Here is a 21,171-nt window from a genome sequence, read left to right on the forward strand (position 1 = left end):
AGGGATAAAAACATGGTGCATTCCCAAAGATTAATGCCAGTTCAACCGCCATACACTTAAATTGCACTCCCTGACGACTGCAGCCTCATTCAGAAGAACACCAAACTGCCCACATCTTTAACTCAGGTCTTACTCCCAGCACACGACTTTAAAGGCACATGAAGTAGTATCAAACTCTGAACACACATCATTCTGCTCAGAGGTACTCAAAGATCAGTAACTATTGGCAAAACTCACCTCTAAGTGGAGGGGAAATGTAAAATACTGTGCCAGGACTTCCTCAAAAGTGACAGTTTATAAGTCATGATATGCATTTTTAAATACACTGATGATGCCATACTGAAATAAATAACTAAATAAACGACTAAAGGGAACTTTACCAAAAAAATCCCCGAATTTACCCAAAAAAGAAAGTGAACCAGTACTGACAGGAAACTACTATTCTGCATATTCTCTTCCGTGGAGATTATTGATTCGATATTGGAATAAAGACAACTGTTGCAGTTCTCTTTATTCCATGAAGCTGAAACTGCCTTGGAAGCATCAGTTGAGTGTGTTTCTGGCACTTTAAATACCTAATAACTAAGCGGAGTATGAACGCATGAGAAAAAGATGTGGAATAAAAGGGCAACGGATATCGCTCTGAACCAATCGCAGGAGGAGCCTCGATTAAAGACAGCTCTCGCAGCCAATCAGAGCAGACCGTTCTCTGTGGTAGGTTTGTCTTGTTACCAGAGTTGGGATAATGTTATATACAGCTGTTTTTCTCGCTTCCAAGATTCATGGCAGAATGAGAAGAACCTAGAAGTAAAATGTGCACCAAATTCCTTCATGGCTTCTTTAAAAAACGCCTCCAGAGTCGTCAGTGAGATTTCTTTTTAATCCACAGCTGCTTTTGATGAGGTAATGTCTAAGAAATGTTCTCGTGGTATTTCCACTGGTAACCAGCAGTAGCTTCGGGATCTACTAGTTGTGTTTACAAACTTGAAATCCGGCAGTCTTTGGCTGGTGCCCGCGGCTCCTCGTACAAGTTTTGGGAAGCCATGAGGACGGTGGAGCAACTCTACAGGAAGGGCTTGTTGTTGTGCCTTTTGGCTTGGCGGCTCGGATCAAAAAGTCTCGGTGTGTTTGAGGGTATCATTGAATGGGGCGGTGTGTTTTGATCTCGCTTGCCTTTGTGCAACCACTGTTTCTGAGCCGTCAGGGGGTCCGCGGTCCGACCGGCGGAGGGACTCTGGGCTGCCGTGCTCCGTGGTGAATGCACTTTGGCTCCATGTGAGACGACTTTGGGGAGATTCTGGTTCGGGAAGGCCTGCTTAGGTGTCGTCTCTGCTCCGACAACAAAGGAAACGACTGTTGCTTGTTAAATTTCACTCCTGCGGCCGCTCTCAGACAAACACCGAGAACGTTGAAGTGGCAAACAGCCGCTTAAACCTAAGTTGGTAAATTAGGACTGAGTTTGCCAACGACGCCTGCGCAATTTGTGCGCACACCCGAGCGCGCTCCCTTCAAGTCGTTTTTAAAGTGAATTCTGTAGTTACTGTACCGGTCCACATACAGTGTGAGTGCGTGTGTGAGGATGGTGGAGAGCCAGAGCTGTGTTCACAGAGAGGGGGTGTACCGCTGGTTCTCCTCACTCAACTCAGCCCAGAGGGCAGAGTTCCTGTGCGGCCTGCTGGACCTTTGCGTCCCCATCGAGCTCCGTTTCCTCGGCTCGTGCTTGGAGGACTTGGCTCGCAAGGACTACCACTCTCTACGGGATGCGGAGATCAAAGCCAACAACCCCGTCGACCTGTCGGGCCTTACCAACATCACAGATGAGGTGGTGCGCAGCAAGCTGCTAGTGTCCCTCGCACTGCTCGGTTCAGACAACCGGGAGGCTGCGGGGGTCCTGTACCGGACCCTGACCCACATAGACACGGTGATCAATAACTACGGCCTGGCGCTGAACGATGGGAGGACAGAGGAGCAGTTTCTGCTGCTGTTCACCATGGCATCCAACCACCCCGCCTTCAGCTTCCACCAGAAGCAGGTGCTGAGGCAGCAGCTCAGCCAGATCCAGGACATCCTGCAGGTGAGAAAGTGCATCTATAACTCCTTCAGAGGGAGAGAAATTAGTTGGGGAGGGGGATTCACACTTTATTTGTTTACAAGAGCCGTATTTATTGGTAGACGTGTCAGAGGAAGTTCTGGCTTGATTGGCAGATGGTGCATTAAAACAGCACAGAGTGTGATATGAAATCGTGTGCCAACTTTTTTGGCAGACTGAGAACTGTTTCAAGAAACGTTGGCAAAACATGCTGGGATCTAACTTCTGGAGGGAAAATGCACAATTATCAGACAGGAAATGAGGCTATTTCACTTGAATTCTCCCACTTAGGTGCTGACACAGCTGTTCAGGAGGTTCAGTTTATGTATCAGATGGAAAAAGCCTGCACAGAGGAAGAGACTTTCAGTGAGATTTTTCTGTGGTTCCTCAAAAAGAGGAAGTGAAAGGCACTTCAGAAAACAGTACCAAGTTTGAATGATATAACCCAAATACATAACGTAAGTCCAGTTGAGGGATTTACTAAGATCCTGTGATTATCCACTGCAAAAATAGTTAAACAAGATGAAAATGGAAATGCAGATCACCTCAGCTTCGCCATCCAGGGTTATTACTGGTGCGTGGCCAGAGGTGAGGGTTTCTCTTCTGGTCAGAAAAGAAAGTGTGATTACAGCAAGTGAAACACCAGCTGGTTACAGGTGTGCAGCACATTCATGTTACCTATGCAGCAAATTACAGGTGAGATACTGTAAATGACAGGCTGCCTGTGAATGCCACAGATCTTGGTCTGTGCTGTTCAGTACTGAACAAGGTAAATTACATGGTTGTAGGTGAAAGCAACAAGTGGTGGGTTATCAGTGCTGAATAGATTGAAGAGGAGCTACCTGTGCTTATTTCAAGCACAGGTATTTTCTTTCTTTCTTTCTTTCTTTCTTTCTTTCTTTCTTTCTTTCTTTCTTTCTGTTTTTTTTTTTTTTACTTTGCTTCATTTAAAATTGAAGATAATCTTTAATCATCTGAAATGAGCCGTTTAAAATCTCTTTAAGCTATCTCTGCTGGGATTGGCTGTCCTTTGCAAACTGAAGGTTTTGAGGAGCAGGAATTAGTTTATCGTTTTTAGTGATAACAATGTTATTCTCTGTCGCGAAATCAATCAATGTAGAGCAGTGTCACAAACCACGGAAGCCCCAGAAAAGTGCAATCAAACGATGAGTTTATTAACAGCCCGGAGAAAACATCAACATATGTCTTCTGACCAAAATACATGTTGTGGACACTTATAAAGCAGTGGGGTACACGCCCCCCCATGGCGTCAATGACAGATTAAAATAGGTTCCAGACATTAGTCACAGTTAATCGTACATCTTTAATAGCTATAAGCAGACATACAACTTCTCTTTTCTATAACACCTTCCATACAAGGTAATAAACTTCAAGCCCTCAGGGTCTCTGAGGCTAATTATTGACTCTGATTGTCTGTTACCAAGTAGAATAAAATATATTAAGACACCAAATGAGTTGAGGCCTCAGGCCAGACACATTCCTAGATTATATGTATTATATGTACTATAAGCATGCATTGCAGTTATCCTTCTATGTTCTAGTTTCCCTCAGCATGTATCACCTGGACAGTCACGCCAGTGAAGCTTAAAACCCTTAATGAACTGAACATCAACTCAAAATAAGCACAGATATGCAATATGTATAAAATACTCCTAACCGTACTTGTAATAAAAGTTAACATAATGGAAGGATCCTCAAATGGACATCTTCAATAAACAACTGTAATGCAGTATCAATACTGTGAGAAATATTATTAGATGAAATAATGCTGTGAAGAATGTTATTAATGCAATTATAATGATGCAGATTATATGGCAGCAATAAAAGAATTTCTGTATCTCCACATTCTCTCAGAAAAATCTCACAGTTAAACATCTCCTCCCAGAAAAACTCTTATATATGACTAAAATTTAATTTAATTACTTCCATTATGATGGAAAATCTCCTACAAATAAGCAGGAGGGTAGTTCCACATTTCTTTTTTGTGTCCTGTGCAGACCAGAGATGAATAGATAAATGGATCACGCTGTCACTCAGCATGTTGCAGGTAGTCATATTTGTGCTCTTCACCCTGGTACTGTGTGTGTTTGTTGTTCCAGGCAAGCAGTGGAGGAGGAGGAGGAGAAACTCAAGCTGCAGGGCCGAGCGGTGAACGAACTGCCATCTGTTACGCTCAGCCGCATCACCACTATCACCGTCAGTCGGTGTCCCTGCCTCTGTCCCCCTTGTCTCCCACTGCCTGCTCCCTGCCTGATGCCAGCGCTGCCTACCTGCCTCTGTCTGCCTGCCAAGCTTGCCTCACACACTGCACCTGCTGGCACAAGGTAGGAATAGTTTAACACTACACCAAGCTTCAGTTCAAACACAAAATGTATTTGAGTTTGTTTTTGGGGGGAGGGGGGTTTTGCCTCCAAACGCGAACTTGTCCTTGTGAACGCCTACTTAACTATAACTTTCCATCCATTCACTTCCGGGTGAGGGATTTACGCCCTGGACAGGTCGCTAGCCTGTCGCTAACTAATTAATGATAAATGTTCTTTTTATAAGCACAATATCAATCAGATTTATATCAACTTGTTAAAGTTTAAACATTCAGCAAATATTTATTTATTAACTTCAGCAATTGGAAATAAATATAACAGTCTTATTAAATGCAGCTTCAGGGTTCATCATAGGAATGTTATTATTTTGACGCTCAAGGCATAAAATATATCTTTCATGTTGAGACCAGTCGAGCTAATCCTAGCTCGTTTTCTTTGGCTTGATGTGCCGGGCTGTACACATCAACCCTTATACACACTGTGAGCTGAACAAAGAGGGTGAAAGCTGTGAAAGAACACGTTACAATATACAGTTTCTTAATATTGTGCTAGAAAAATGGCAAATAGGTTCAGTGAAATACAGTATATAAGTCAAAAGCAGAGTTTGTATAATTTTAACAGGTTGTTTGATATGATCACATTTATTCTTTAACACAGACTGAAGTTGGCTGCCTTTATGTTGAATTCTCGATGATCCCACACTGCTTCATTAATGTTGTAGCCTGGGCTCTGGGGAGGCCAGTCTGACTGATAGTGTCCCGTTGTGTGTTTTTTGCACTTTTACTTTTTTGAAGCTGCAGATGCTTTCCACATGGCATTGCATGGTGGATCAAAATCTGACTGTCCTGTCTTCCTCCCCTCACCCCCAAACTGGTTGCAGCAGACGGTCGCCCCTCCTTAAGCCTGGTTTTGATGAAGGCTTCTTCCTGTTAAAAAGGAGTTTTTCCTTCCCACTGTCACCAAAGTGCTTGCTCATAGTGGGTCATTTCATTATTGGGGTTTTCTGTCTCTTTATCTTGCAATACACAGTATCTTGAGGGTACTGTTGTTGTGATTTGGCGATATATAAATTGAATTGAAGAATGGCTTTGTCACAGCCATCCTCCACTGAGAACATTTCTGATGCTTGTCAAACAGCTGAAGGGCCAGATGCATCTCTTAGGTCTTGTTTGAGGTCTTTGCTGGATTTTTTTCTTTCAGTTTTTTAAGGACATGACTTTCAGATACTGTTCGTCTGGTGTAGATGGCTTTTTTAGGCCTGCTACTTATTTTGTCCTCCACCTGTCCAGGTTGCTCAGATTTTCTGAGGACACATAGCACACCATGCTGAGACATGTCATGTTTTCCACTAGTAGCTCTCACCTTGTTTGTGAAAAAATATTGTTTTATGCCCGTCAAACTCTGTTGTCTTTGGCATTTTTTTATAGAGTCAACTAAATAAATGGGAACAAATAACGTGAAAGCCTGGAGAAATACTGTTCAACATCACTTTAAAACATGACAAGACCGTCTAGCTCCTTGGAAGCAAAATATAAAGAGATGAGGGGGGTGGCTTGAGACTTTTGCATAGTAATTTAAGGAAATCAAGCACATGTGTTATCAATTTTCATGTCAGTTATATTCTAGTTTTCAAGTCAGCAGGACAAGGAGTTTGAACCGTCAACCTGGCTTTTGAGGATGGACCAAACCCCATCCAGTGACAAATGATTAGAAATTGGAAAAGTGCACTTTGTGTAAAACAAACAGTATCTCTTAACAACACTCATAAAGCCATAAATATTGTATATTGGTGCTAAAATGATTACAAGCATGTGGTCTGTCAGCTTGGATGTGTTGCAATGAAAGGTGGAGTCTGTTGGAGGAGATTTCCCAAAATGGTTCATTAACCAGCTGATACAGTAACAACTGAGATAGTGTTGCAGAGATTTGAGGGATTATTTTGAAATGAATCATAAATGTGTAGTTTGGGTACTTTGTTTCTTTCTTTCACACACACACACACACACACACACACACACACACACACACACACACAGCATACGCTCTCTCAGAAGCAGGCAGACACTCCGTTTTAAACATGTGTAAGCACTGAAGGGAAAGTACCCAGCTCAGAGAGGAGCGTTTGTATTTAGTGTTTTGTTGCCCTTGGCTCTTGCTTAGTGCAGGTCAGCACATTTCTCTATGCTGAAATCAACCCTCTGTGGTGTGTGTGTGTGTGTGTGTGCTTCTCCAGTGAATCCCCAGGAAGTTATAAATGCTCTCTCCCTCTCTCTGTCTGTCTTTCCTTTTCTTGGCGCTCTGAAGGGAATGATGGCGTTTTATGTGCATTGTCTACATTATAGCAGCTTTTCAGCTGAGCCTGCTGCTGCCTTGTGTGGATTGCCACGTGTGACACAATAGCTGAAAGCAGGGTTTATGCTAGCCACGATGCTAGGAGCACAAAAACACGTAACCACTACCAAATTTCCACATAATCAGTGGTATGGGAAAATGCACAAAACCTTAACTTAAAGCTCTGATCTGCACTAATATGAGTTTTCATTAAGAATTTATTAATATGTAAAGGTTATGGCTCTAATATACTTTGGTAACTCTTAAAAAGAAACAATAAAAACCCCCCAAACAGTACTGCCTATTAATACAGCTGCTGTACACTCATAATTAATACAACAAAACTATTAAAGCCAGTTCTGTACTTTCAGTTTTACAACTGCACAGCATAAGACTGCTGTTCTGTCTTTATATCTATACTAAACAGAGACTTAATGTGTTGTGTGTTCCACCTGGTGGGTGGTTTATTGATTGATGCAGTGTTAACATAGATGTTGCAGGTTATTGCTGCATAGGAAGACTAATATAGTGAATTAATGCTGTGCACAGATTAAATAAGAACTGCACTGTGTCTGCTGAGCTTTTGAAGCTAAGCCTGCCAGCATGCTCTTGGGGCTTTTGTTGTCACATGACCATTAGTCATGTGACGCTAACTTGTCAGCCATTTTTGTGCACCACAGTGTAGGGTTCAAGTGATTAAAGCCCCAGTAGCAAAGGGCTAGAGACCAACTGGCAACCGCTGGTTGCTAGGGAAAAATGTGCATTTTTCTGCAGACTGCATGGAAGATGCAGACTCTTCTGCAAACTACTCTCTAAATTGTGGCGAAACTGAAATGTGCGACACATATAAAGATGGAGATTGTTTGCCTTCAAGGTAAGAGTAGTGCCTTTTGAAGGCGACCTGTCTCCATTTTCAGTTTACATCACAACTTTTCAATTACTACTGCGCTGCCAGCAAACTAGCTAGTGCTAGTGGGTGTATTCCATTCAAACTGGAGGCAAATCGTGGCAGTCTGCTAGCAAGCACAAGGAAGCTTTTGGTGCAGCACCTTTATTCCAGTGATCGTGTGTTCCAAAACCTATTTTGTTTTTATTTATTCTTTTAGCTCTCATCAACTTTACTTCCAGAGGCAGAATTATTTGAAATAAAAAAGACATTTTAAACCAATGCATGCTACAGTTCTTTGGTGTGCTTGACATCAAACTTCAACTACATAATTAACCACTAGTTGGTGAACCTGAAAGTCCATACCATGATTATTTATTCATTTATTTATTGTTACACTGCATAGATTTTATCCTTGTAGTTTTAGTTCAAAGAGCTTATGTGAGCACACTGAAGGACTTTACATGACCAACCTCTGCTGCCATGGCTCATTTCTTTTCTTTTAGTGCTGATGACAGCCCCTTTTTCTTCTTCCTGTCATTGGTCCAAAATTCCAAACCATCCAAGAGTGTTTTGACACTGGAAACAAACTAAACCCTGGTTCAGTTTGATCCAGCTCTTTGTCAGTCTCAGGATTGGCTGTTTGGTGCCTGATGGTCTGTGGTAAGTTTCACACCTATAATTTTCAGTTCATGCCAAAGAAAATTCCACACTAAGCGAGTTAGGTGTGAAAAGGCCCAAAGTGCAGCTTTTATCATCTACAGAGAATAAAGCTAACATGACTCGGATTGTTTGCAATCATCAGGTAACTAACTTGTTGCTCTTTTGTTTACAACTTGATCTACTGCCCCCAAGTGGCCAAAAATGAATGAAGCTTTAAAAACAGGATTGAATTTAATGAATGTTTGTTGGGAAATTCACAGAATGCACAGAAAAACTGTTATTAGTGAGATTAACAGCATTTCTGCTTTTCTCAACTACACATAGGACAGACCTTAGTGCCACTCCAGTATTTTCCTCCTCCAGGATTTAAAGCCAACTTTCATGATCTCGTTTTAACACAAAGCAGCTGGATTCTGAGCAACTCCGGGGAGGGAGCAGTGGTCGGGAATTTGATTTTCTCCAGCAGGATCCAGCAATTGCTCATTGGTATAAACAGCAAATGCAGTATGCTGCCCACATCTGGTGGTCCTGCACAGACCTGAATAATTGCCTCATTATATGAGAGCTTTATACGTCTATAAAAACAAAGCTAGTGTCAGAATTAACAGCAGAGTCGAGCTGGTTTCTGAATGCAGGGGGAGGAGGGGCAGCTGTCAGCTCCCAGTCTGAGTTTTACAGTTTTCAGGAGGGTGTTTTTTTTTTTGTTTTTTTTTTTGTGCTACTTGCAGCTTTTTTGAATTACTTGGAAGGTCTCTTTCCACACTCCTTGTTTTTCTGCTTTCCTGCCTCATAATCTTGCTTATTCTTGTTGTTCTCGTGAGTGCTGCCTTTGCTTCTTGTACCTCCAGTCTGAGTTTCCATCCCCTCACTTGCAGTCTGCAGATGGAGCAGAAGTTGGCCGAGTAGCATGCGGATGTGGCAGTAGCACACTTAATTGTTTTCAGATCTACCGCCTGTTTGATTTTAGGCTATAGTATGTTTTGGCTTTTTCCCTTTGAAGAATCATCAGAGCATATCAGCTGAAGTCTCGTAACACTAATCTTTTTGTGTTTCATTTTATGACTCAGCATTATAAGGGGAATTTCCGAGGAACCGGGAGACATAACAGCAGTTAAAGAGCTGATGCTTCCCACTGTTTTTTTTTTTTTTCACATTACTGTACTTAAAATGAACTTCTCATGCTAATTTACAGTTTCACATTTTTATTCTGGGATTCTATCACAGTAGCTTTGCATGATTCACAGTTCAAAGTAATCCTTATTTACCTCATACTGGAACCTCAGTTTATCCTCCTTGTGAAACCAGAACACACCCTCCCTCTGATTGGTTTGAACAGGATGTGGGTAGGGCCCGAGATGACCATGTTGTAGATAGCCCATCTAACTGACATCATCCAGATCCAATACTAGAAAAAAACAGTTTAGGGAACTCAGAGGCCTGAACAGCGATTACTGATTGCCTGTAGTTTTTCATGTTTGTCTGCAAATATTCGCTAACTACTAGTCGGGCAATAATAAATCTGCAGCCAACATGTTTCATAAGGGACAGCTTTTACTTTGAAGGTGAAACGTCTTCATATCCAGTTTCACTGCAGCTTGCAGAGTAGCTGGACAGTGTTTGTGGACACGTCTGTAACTCCCAATCAAATTGCAACTGCAGCAATATGCTAGTGACCAAAGGAATCACAAGGAGGTTTCTGCCACCCATTTGGGGAATATGTCGTTTTCCTTAGCAACAGGTGGTTGCCAGATCATTAACTTGATCCTACATTGTCACTATGATTGTCACATGTCCAAAAATGGGGGTCAAGTTAATGTTGCATTGTTTGTGTCTGCAAAACCTCAAAATGACAATTCATGGGGAAGTTTTTTAATATAATTCTATACAAATGGATTGATTCTCTGATTCAATTCATTAGCCATTAGCATTAGCTGCAGCTTATAGTAAACTAGGTAAACACTCTATGAAAGTATAGAACAATCACTGGGACCATTTTTCTTATGAGTACTTCTCCTTTTAGTGCATTAATACATTTCCTGGTCATACTTAAGAAAAAACCTTTATTTGTAACCTTATTTACCAAATAGGACTTGACCTCAATAAGGGCTACAGTGTTATCCCATTAAATGGATTTGGATGGTTCTCAGGGCATTTTTATTGAATTAAGTTGGTTAAGTGAAAAGTCTGATGGGTGTTTGATCATCCCGTCAATTCAGACTTGAAAATACTCCTCCTTGGCCTTAAGTGCAGGACCTTAAAATAAAGGCGAGTGTGAGGGTGTTAACTGGTTTGTTACTACACAATAACTTATTTTACTGGGAAGAACGACTTAACAACAGCCTCAAGTCTGGTGATTGAACTTCTGTGACTCAGTTATCTTCAGCAGCTGTGAGTTCCCTGCTTTGTGTACACAAAAGAATAACGTAGTTCTCCAGCTAAACACGTAAACAGTGCATTATCCTGACAGACTGCAAAGCTGGTTTTGGGCTGGGGTAATATTTCATAACCGCGAGGGTTCTGCTGGGATTCACAAACTGTGTTGTTTGTGTTCGAGGCTGACAGTTTGTAGCGCAGGAATGGTGCATGTTAAAGTTCTGCTTTCACCAAAGCATGCGTTAACGTCACCTTATAAACAGCAGACTTGGTGAGGATCTGTTGTAATCATAGAAATGTTTTTCCTCTCTTTTTCCATAAACCTGTAGGCAACCTCCAAAGCTAAGCTGTAAACCCATCATTAATTTGTTATCACCTTATAACATTTTTACGACTAGCTTGTTAGCACAAATTCGCCCGTTTTCACGTCCAGCAGATGACATTAGCATGAGCATCAAAGGCCATGTGATGAAGGCATGTCTAATATTTATTCTGTTTATCGGGGTTGCGTTGGTGTTAACCAAGTGCAGCCACTTGTGTTGAAGAAAATGACCAACATGGAAATGCCAAAACTGCTGTTCTCATAAACACTCATAATTTAGCCTCAGTTCCCTGTGAGGGAGCCTTAAAGCTGCTCGTAATTAGCGTCGCACAGGTTTCATCTTGTTCAGCTTTGGTTATGCCAAGAGACACTGTTCAAAATTTGTCTGCTAAGTTTTGCTAGTAACTACATTGTGTTTTAAGCCTGTTTTTTCTTTTTTGGTAGCCTAAAATAGCATCCCCGCCCCCTTGGTTGCCAATGCTACCGTTAGCCAATAACCCTCCAACTCTATGGTCTCTTACAGATATTGTCACCTTAGACTTGAAAAGCAAATATGTTGATGGGCACAGACTAAACTCAAGGCTTGTAGTACACAGTGGCATTGGCCATTATTTATATACAGTCTTAATATATCTGAAGCAGCTCCTGAGGTGAACGTTACACTCTTTAACTTCTTTGTCCTCCCTGCTATTTGTTTGCAGATTCTTAGCTGAAAATGGCTTCCTGCCATCCCTGTAAACTACTTCAAAATACTTTAGAGTTGGGTATTAAGTCTCTTATGCTTTCCCACTTAAGATAAGCCCTTTGATGTCAGACACAATCACTTCATCTGTTGTTCATCTGAAGTATTTATCGTTGTTGATTAAAGTGGCTTTAACGAGTCTTAACTTAGTTGACAGTCTTGGCTTGCATTGTGGACTTTGTTCTGAGGCATTCAGGACATAAAGGTAACTAAACATAACTGAAATGACTTTTACCAGAAAAACTGTTTTCATAATAACTTAATAATCCATATGTGACCAACATGCAATAGTTTGCATGTTGCGGAGTAGCTTAGCAAGCTTTGTTTGGGCGTCTCTCGTCATAGCAGTCGTAGCAGCAGCTCAGCCAGCAGCTCCAGTTTAAGTAGATGTTTGGATGTCAGCTCTTCCTCCCTACTACTGCCCCTCGAGGGCATTGCTATAAATAAGAACTCCCTCTCATTCGACGGGCCTCATTAAATATTGGTTTGCTTGGCGCTGCCAGATCTTTCTCCTCACTTGGTTTTAGCATCGTGCCAGCCGCTGGAGAGAGAGCATCGCTCAGAGTTTGTTTGCGCGGCGACAGCACAGAGTTTTAAGCGTTGCATCCATCTCGATGCTCGTCGAACGTCGTGTGTTTTGTGAGCCCGTGAAGGCGACAGCTCAAGGGAGGGGGCGTTGTGAGGAAGCTGATTCACTGTTTGCTTTTTCAAACTTCTAATTTGTCAGTTGAACTCTGTTTTATTTCGCTGTGTATCGTCTGAAAGAAAATATATAAAGAAAAAAAGCTACGAGCTTCATTAAATAAGACCGAAAATGTGTGGGTCATGGCAGTCATGTGACAGTGAGTCATGTACTTTCTTTGGTAGTAAATTATTGTCATGCTTCAGTGTGGTTACCAACCATGGCTAAAACTGAGGAGTAAATATTTACCCGAACTGTAACTGCTTCTCTCTGATCTTCGCTCTGTGGTCGTGACCTCTCACCTCTGCCCCTCCAGAGCCAGACCAGAGAGACCGGCACAGTATTAGGAGCTGCTTTGGGACAAGGAGACCAAACAGTCAGCCAGGACCTGACTTCTCCCCACCAAGAACTCCGTCCTCCACCACCACCTCCTCCTCCCCCTCCTCCACCACCTCCTCTGCCGCCCCCTCATCTGCCTTCTTCTCCACCTGCTGGGCAAAGTCAGGATGCGGCAACTAAGAGCCAGCAGGGGAATTCTGGAAAAGGTGAGCCGGCATTAATAAAAAGTTGTGTTTTACATTTCTAAATTGCCCAATTTCTGACCCACTGCATGGATTTAAGAATATGTATGAATATATTGCCCCCTGGGTTTAACTGGGTGTCACGCTATACACCCAGTTAAACCCAGCCAAACAAGACGTGACATGCTGGCACATCTAAACACTTTGACTGCACTGAAAGAATGCTGCCCTAAGGCTCAGGTGTGTGTAGGCTGCAGTGGAGATGCACCTGGTTTCAGGTTCGGGTGGGCGGTACTATCGCCAAACGGGTAGAAAAAAAGATTTATATTGTGGTAAAACCCAGCAATATATCCTTCTTGCGCATCCTCTTCCACAAATATGTTTATAAAGATGCAGAGCAGATATGATTAGGTGTAAGAGACTGTGCACGCTCACAGGTTAGCAGCTTGTCAGTCACGTTGGGCATGCCCTCCTTTATGGTGCTTTCTCCCTCTAGTGGGGACTTGAATTTAAAATGTTTATGTCATGTTGTCTTGAATAAGACCTTAAAATACCGACTGAGACCATAAAATAATCAGGAAAGTGTTTCACAGGAAGCTGGGGGAGCAAAGAGCTGTCGTACAGTTTTAAAGCCACATTGTCACCCAGTGAGCAGCTGGTGTGTTGGGGTGTACGGTACGGTTTAAGGTGGGATGAATCTCTACAGGGCGGGTGCTCGCCTCTGTCCGTAACACAATACTCAACTATCTCTCTACATCATGGTCACACCACATAGCTGTCACCAGCAGAAAACATGCACTCACACACACCTAGCATACACATACTGTGTGTGTTCAGTATACTTGCAGAGAACTGTGCATATTTCCACACACAGTGAAACCTTCCCTGTTATTTTCCCTCTGCATTTTTTCCACTTCTAGCCAGACGGAGTAGGCCACGTGTTGGTTTGCAGCATGTTTTCTGGCTCGCACAAAAAATTTTTTTGCAACTGTAAAGTAATAAAGACCGAGAGGCCACATGAAGGATATTTATCTGTGCCATGTCTCCTCAGTGGATAAATGAGACTCTTCATCGGGACGTTGACACTGCTGGGTTTCATGGTTCGTGTGTGTGTGTGTGTGTGTGTGTGTGTGTGTGTGTGTGTGTGTGTGTGTGGCAGCCCAGATTAGTTTGAATGGCAGGCCTTCCACAGCTGCTTGCCAACTCACTCCCGACAGAGTGATGAGAGATGCGCGACTCCTTTATCTCTCTGTATATTGCTCATGTCTCCTCCTTCCTCACTGCTTGTCTCTGCACGTAGGTGCAGTTTCAAATTGTCCTAAATCAATACCTGAAGGCCTGGCATGTAGAGACACACACACACACACACACACACACACACACACACACACACACACACACACACACACACATGCACCTCAATGTCTTTTTCAACTTTTTCAACCCAATTCTGATCTAACAGCGGTGGAGCAGCTCTAACCTGCCACTGTGCCTGAGGCATGTATCCACAACAAAAAGAAGACCAAAAAAACCCAACATGTGTGCACATATGCAAATATTCAAAGCATTATCACAGAGTTTGCCACAATTTGAATTTGCTTGGAGAGAGATTCTTTTTTCTTTACCCCTCAGCTGTAAAAGGTTGGTGGGGTATTGTTGTCACCCTCCTAGTCGGGAGGTCAGCGTGGACACCCAAGTTTGTGAATGCAATAAATCGTGAACAACGCAGCGTGAGAGTTTCAAATTGATAGCATGGGTGTATCTGCTAAAATATGTGTGTCTAATGTGTGTTTACTAGGAGCTCGCCAGTAATTTAACATTTTAATTTCACATGAGAAAATGACACCTAGCTAATCAGCTACCCTGAGGCCATTTCAGTGTTGTGTTCTCCTACTGGATATAGTCCTCGATATTATACAGCTTCCTCTCCAGAGATGTAAATATCATCATCAGATGGAGAGTTCAAGTGTGTGTGCAGATGTCCACATGTCTGCCAGTGTTTTTCAGGACCAAACAGACTCGTCTGCAGAGACTTTACATTACAATGAAGCAAGTCCCCAGGTGATGGGCTTCAAGTGGTCTTCAAAGAAGTATAACAGGAATAACTGCTTGGCTGTTTTATCTCCAGCTGGATGTATCCACAACAGAGTATAATCAGGTGGAGAACTGGTTCGTATGGTGCTGCATGAGCTCACCAAGCCTGCAAAGCACAACAAGGACTACTGTCGCCACCTGCAGTCCAACAGCATGGAGTTACAGTTCCTCTGCACGATGAAAAACTCACCGGAGAGTCAGCTGCTTATATTAATCTGTTATCTGTTATTTATTTGTCAAGTAGTTCATTATTAAAGCATTTGCGGGGGAAGCTCTTATAAACGGGGAGTTTTTCCTTCCCACTGTCGCCAAGTGATTGCTCAAAGGGGGTCGTATGATTGTTGGGGTTTTCTCTGTATTATTGTAAGGTCTTTACATTACAATATAAAGGACCTTGAGACCTTATTATGATTTGGCGCTTCATAAATTGAACTATATTATAAGACAGTATTCATAGTTTATATCTAATTTATGGATAAAATGAGTAGAGTTATATTTATTATTTGATTGGGCTAGGAATGACCCCAATTTTCTGATAAAGAAAAGCAGGAATCAGCCTAAATCAGCCTTAATCAAAATTAAGCTCAATGCAGTATGACCCAAAACGAGTGAATGATTGAGACTCTAGTGACCCTTAAAAAGACGTTTACGTTTCAAAACCTGAAGTGACGTCCATCTTTTATACTCTCTATGATTAGTATTATCACTGAGGCCAGCTTTACTGTTTTTTGTGTCAGTGTTTTTTAATGCAGACAGCATGTGGTTAGCATTGTTGCCTCACAGCAAGAAGGTCCTGAGCTCGAATCCACCAACTGGCCTTTCTGTAAGGAGTTTGCATGTTCTCCCCACGGGTTCTCTCTGAGTACTCCGGCTTCCTCCCACAGTCAAAAGACATGCAGTTAGTGGGTTTAGATTAACCGGTGATTCTAAATTGCCCATAGGTGTGAATGGTCGTCTGTCTCTATGTGTTAGCCTTGCGATAGACTGGCAGCCTGTTCAAGGTGTACTTATGACTGCTGGGATAGGCTCAACCCTGATAAGGGGAAGAGGATGGATGGATGTTTTCAATGCTGATGTGAGGCAAAAAGATTTACTTACTGTTTAATTGCAGTATTTTTGTAAGCATTTATCTTGTTTATAGTAAAACCAGCATCATACTTGTGGTTTTACTTTAAAAGTCTTTATTGTCCACCTCTAACTGGGAGTTTGTTTAGCTTATGTGGAGTGAAAAATGGAGTTTGGATTTAATCCCCTGATTGAGGCATGAACAAGGTCTTAGAGTATTCACTGGATGTTAAATCAGAGCCCCAGATTCTAAAATCTCAGAACAAATCGGACCAAAACCGAAAACCAGTAAACAGTTCGTAGGACTCACCGTCAGAAAATTCAGGCCTGTTGTCTTATTCTCCTTTCTGTCTGAGACATCTTAGCCAAGGAGTGTGGTTTCTTAAATGAAGAAAATTTAAGTGGTTGCCTCCTGCTCAACGCTCAGGACTGCACGCTGTCATCTCACATTTACAATGGAAGGTTTCTCTTTACAACTGTGGGATAACAACTTAATTCTCTTTAAATAATGGAGTTGTTACACCCTGGTATCTTTTAATAGGAAATAGTTTTTGGGTGCTAGTGTAATGAAAGCATTTTCTATTTAAATAGAAAATGCTGCACAAATATGTAACACAGATGCTGGCACTGTGGAATATCAGAGGCTATAAAGCCTCTGATATTCCACAGTGCCAGCATTACATATTTGATTTGATGCTTGGACTCTGGTAGATTCAGTTATTCTTCACATAACGCTGCAAATATATTCATTTTCTAATTATACGAATTAAAAGAAAAAAGAAAGAAACTCTTCACATTTAGAAAGAGAAGAAATGTTTGCTGTTTTTGATTTAAATAAGCCTCGCTGACAATAACTGTTGATTAAATTCTTGTGAGATAGTCTTTCTCATTTCACCACTAACTTTCTGACTATTAGTTTCACTTTTTTAAACTTTCATAAACTGGACTAAAATCTAAAGTAGCTACAAACCTTCCTATAAAGAGATGATAACACTTATATAATGTTGTACAGCGTTTTACTTCGTTTTTAAGCATTTAAACGTTTCATTGTCGCAGGGGGATAATCTCTTTTACAACTTCATACAAAGAGAGCTAAAAAAAGAAAGTAGTCACAGAGATTTCTCAGCAATCTTATGCTAAACTTCTCGCTACAACATTGACCTTGACCTTTGACTTTTCTGCTGAGACAATGTAGTTAACAGGCCCAGTGACACCATAGTACTCGAAACTGCTTCACCTCTAGCTTGTCATTCTGTCCTTTTCTGATTCATCATGTTGCGAGAGTAAGCTCTGTTTAAATTCCTCTAGGCCATTGAAACCTACAGTATCAACCCCGAGTGAGTGATGTGTTGAAGCAGCTGTCTCAGATATGTGACATGTGGTTAATCATCTGCGGAACGATCTGTGCTTCTTTCAGCGGTGATTGAAAGGGTGGTGCTGAAAGGAGTTCCTCACAAGCCTGAAGACTCCAGCGAGTATAGTTTTGAGGTGGGTACCTTATAAATATGAGTACATGCCGGCATGTATTGTTTGACTCCTAACTTTTTTAGACTTTCTTTAAATATTTTTCCCCCTCATTTCCCTACTCCTTCACTGCCTTCTTCCCATTCCTTTCCTCTCCTCCTCCAGGTTAGCTGGACCAATGGGTTGGTAGTATCTGTTGTAAGAACTCAGCAGGAGGTAGCAGAGCTGCTGACTCAGGTCAGGACCAACATTTCAACACACGAATGAAAATGAGCCCGAGTTACATTCAGGCACTTTTTATTGCACAGTAAAACTAATATGTGTCTCAAAGTGAGTAGGAGATAGAGCTGCTTTGTTTGAAATCAAATCAAATCAATCATTACACGATTGGTGTAATTCTAGATTTTATGGTAAAAAATGTTTTATGTTTTCTCATAAAACATGATAAATATCGTATTTTATCATTACAAATCTTTTTGTGATGTTTTTGTGTTTTTGAGGTGCACATTAAACCTTATGAGCCTGACCTTTTCCATCTGTGCCTATAAATTAAGAAATCATCAGCTGCGATTGAACAGTCAGGCATTGCTTGGTATCATCAGCATAGCAGTGTAATGACACAAAGAGCTCTATTTACTTTGTTTTTATAAAAAAAAAAAATGTTTCTCACTTAGCTGTCACGAGCATTTCCTGATGGAGTGGAGAAGTTCCCGCCTCAGTCCATGGAACTGGATCCCAGGTTAGTCCCAGAACCCCCATCCTTTTGAGGTGGTGTTTTGTTTGTTTCAGGCCGTGTCCACACTAACACATTTTCGTTTGAACACCATTTTCGCGTCACAGTGTAGACTGTGTAAACGGAGGCTTTCGGAAACAGTGATGCATTTTAGTCATATGATGCAGTCATGTGACCAATCAAACAAAGATAGCGGAGGGCATTATACAACAGTTGTTTTGTTTGCTCTCAGTTTTGACAGCCCTATTAAAGATTAATATCAGTCTGTACATGCTCCAGATAGCTTTTCTTCAAATTCTTTAATTCTCACTCGCTTTTGCAACTTTGTACTTGCAAAGTTACTCGCAGCAACAACTCCACCTCATTGTCAGTCCATTTAAAGAACTCTGTGCTTTTCCTCGACGTTTTGCGGCAGAGAGAAATGACACAGGTCGAATCGTCTTACGTTTCACGCATGCATAATACAGGAACGTAAGCGTTTTCAGTCGTGTCAGTGTGGATGAACAACTGTTCGAAAACGATAGTAAATGGCCTGTATTTATATAGCTCTTTACTAGTCCCTAAGGACCCCAAAGCGCTTTACATATCCAGTCATCCACCCATTCACGCACACATTCACACACTGGTGATGGCAAGCTACATTGTAGCCACAGCCACCCTGGGGCGCACTGACAGAGGCGAGGCTGCCGGACACTGGCGCCACCGGGCCCTCTGACCACCACCAGTAGGCAACGGGTGAAGTGTCTTGCCCAAGGACACAACGACCGAGACTGTCCGAGCCGGGGCTCAAACCGGCAACCTTCCGATTACAAGGCGAACTCCCAACTCTTGAGCCCCACGATAGTGTGGATGCGGAGCGTTTTTAGACAAGAACGCCGTTTTCAAATTTATCAGGATTAGTGTAGACGTAGCCTCAGCTTACAGTCTGTGAGAAAAAGTGTGATAATTCATATCAGCTTCAGAAGTTACAGTGAGAAATTTCACACTTTAGTGTAATCCAGCTGTTTAAAAGACCTTCAGAAGCCTGGAGAGCTATTGCCCAAGACTGCTTAAAATACAATTACAAGAAAGCTTGGCTCCTTGGAAGCAAGATATAAAGAAATGAGGGTTAGCTCAAGACTTTTGCACAGTATCTTACTTTGGTTAGCAAAGCTACTCGTGTTAAATTAACCTTAATGTATTAGAAGTACTCTTACAGTATAATCCATCACTATGCTAGCCTAAACAAGTCTTGTGTGAAGCATTGCTATGTAAACTCTAGTTTTCCCAATTCACATAAAATACTGGCAGCACTTCAGGATGTTAACATATTGTTAATAGATGATAAGTGAACGTCTAAACATATCAACTTGAAATCCTCGTACAGATCCAAATGTTTTGCATTCTGGCTTTTTATTGTCTACAAAAACATAAACAATCTCCTGACATGGCTCAGTGCCTTTTTAAAACTCAGTCTATTGTTGCACCTGCGCTTGAAAGGCCCATCAAGTTATAAAGTTTTGTCCTCTGCTTGTTCTTCGTCTCACTCTTTCCTGGCAAAACTGCTTTAAAGGCACCCTGTGGCTTTTTCTTATAAACAGACCAGAGATATGTTTAGATTAGAAATGTTAGGTCTGTCTGTACAAATATAGATTTTATGTTAAAGTTTCTTCCTATTGCAGTTAGATATATGCGTTTGTTTAAATCTGACAGCAGAGCATCTATTCCTTTAGCTTTTAATCTACTTCCCACTTCATTTCCTTTTCTTTCTGTTGTCCCACTCAGGTGTCTAACAGCCCTGCCCTGCCATGTCCTCCAGCACCAAAGTGTCCAGCTGTTCTTTACCTCCACCAGGCCTCTCTCACCCAACTGTCCCTCCTCACCCCTCTCCTCCCCACTTGCATCCTCACTACCAACCTCTCCTATAGCTCCATCCTGCCCGTTCACCTCCAGCTCCAGTAAGTCATTATTTCATTGCAAAAAAATTATAGCAAGCAACAGAGATATAAAGGAGGAGACATTCTTATTCATAGACGATGATGAAAGATCAAAGGCAAGAACAGCAAGATAAAAGATATTATGCCTGTGTTCGGTTTTTGGGGATGAGAAAGGAATGAGAGGTAATGGAAAGGACAAGGCTGCAAGTCTGAGCCCTGGTTGGTTGTAGTGAGGAGGTGAGACTGCAGGCAGGATTTTCAGTGTGTGCCTCTGAGGTGTTGGAGGGCGCGGACGCAGTCTATTTTAGTCCGGTGTGGGAATTCAGCATGGCATGTTTGTGTTGGGAAGCCTAGAGTGTGGTGACCTCATGTTGCTGTGTGTGTGAGTGCTCGATCTATTAGTGTGACTTCATCCCAGAGGGTATTTATAGCCACCAGTGCAGTGTGTTTCTATGTGTGGTTGTACTTTGTGCATGTGTTTATTCCTCTGTGAGTGGGTATCAGACTCACAGGAGAAGCAAGGCTAAAATGAATGTGTCCGGTTTTGCTCCACAAACACACCCATCAGTGAATTCTGCACAGACTGCAACAGTTGGAATTAGCTATAAGGACATGTTTTCACAGCATTTCTAACATTTTGCCTACATATATATATTTAGTCCATTCAGGTGCAATCAGAAATGTACCTACACTCGTCATGGGCATGAATGTTACGGTAATGTTGGGGCTTTTAATGATTCCTTTGAACTGTTCTGCTATGGTGGGATGATTGTACAGCATACATCTTTAAAAAAACTGTTTGAATTTATTCTGGATTTTTCTCTAATACACAGGCTCAAATATATACATACACTTGTATTTGCTTAAATATCCTTTGTCAAGTTGCACCTTGACCTTTGGTAGTCATCAGCAAGCTTCTGGTATTATTCTGGCTGGACATTTGAATAT

General features: G+C 41.8%; 1 protein-coding gene across 2 annotated transcripts in view; it reads left to right on the forward strand.

Moving 5' to 3' along the window:
* The first annotated feature begins 432 nt into the window (after positions 1-432).
* Positions 433-21,171, forward strand: part of zcchc14 (zinc finger, CCHC domain containing 14) — a 28,880-nt gene continuing 8,141 nt past the window's right edge. For both annotated transcript variants that reach the window (XM_086301689.1, XM_086301690.1), the window contains exons 1-7: positions 433-2,074; positions 4,210-4,434; positions 12,747-12,975; positions 17,528-17,598; positions 17,740-17,811; positions 18,249-18,313; positions 20,072-20,244. In XM_086301689.1, coding sequence (XP_086157815.1) covers positions 1,580-2,074; positions 4,210-4,434; positions 12,747-12,975; positions 17,528-17,598; positions 17,740-17,811; positions 18,249-18,313; positions 20,072-20,244 — 1,330 coding nt within the window. In that variant the 5' untranslated portion in view covers positions 433-1,579. The remainder of the gene's footprint in view (positions 2,075-4,209; positions 4,435-12,746; positions 12,976-17,527; positions 17,599-17,739; positions 17,812-18,248; positions 18,314-20,071; positions 20,245-21,171) is intronic.

The sequence above is a fragment of the Aulonocara sp. 'chitande type north' Nkhata Bay genome, linkage group LG7 (assembly GCF_057382095.1).
Source record: "Aulonocara sp. 'chitande type north' Nkhata Bay isolate Kocher_YH1m ecotype deep benthic linkage group LG7, A_spYH_male_GT1.1, whole genome shotgun sequence".
NCBI lineage: Eukaryota > Metazoa > Chordata > Actinopteri > Cichliformes > Cichlidae > Aulonocara > Aulonocara sp. 'chitande type north' Nkhata Bay.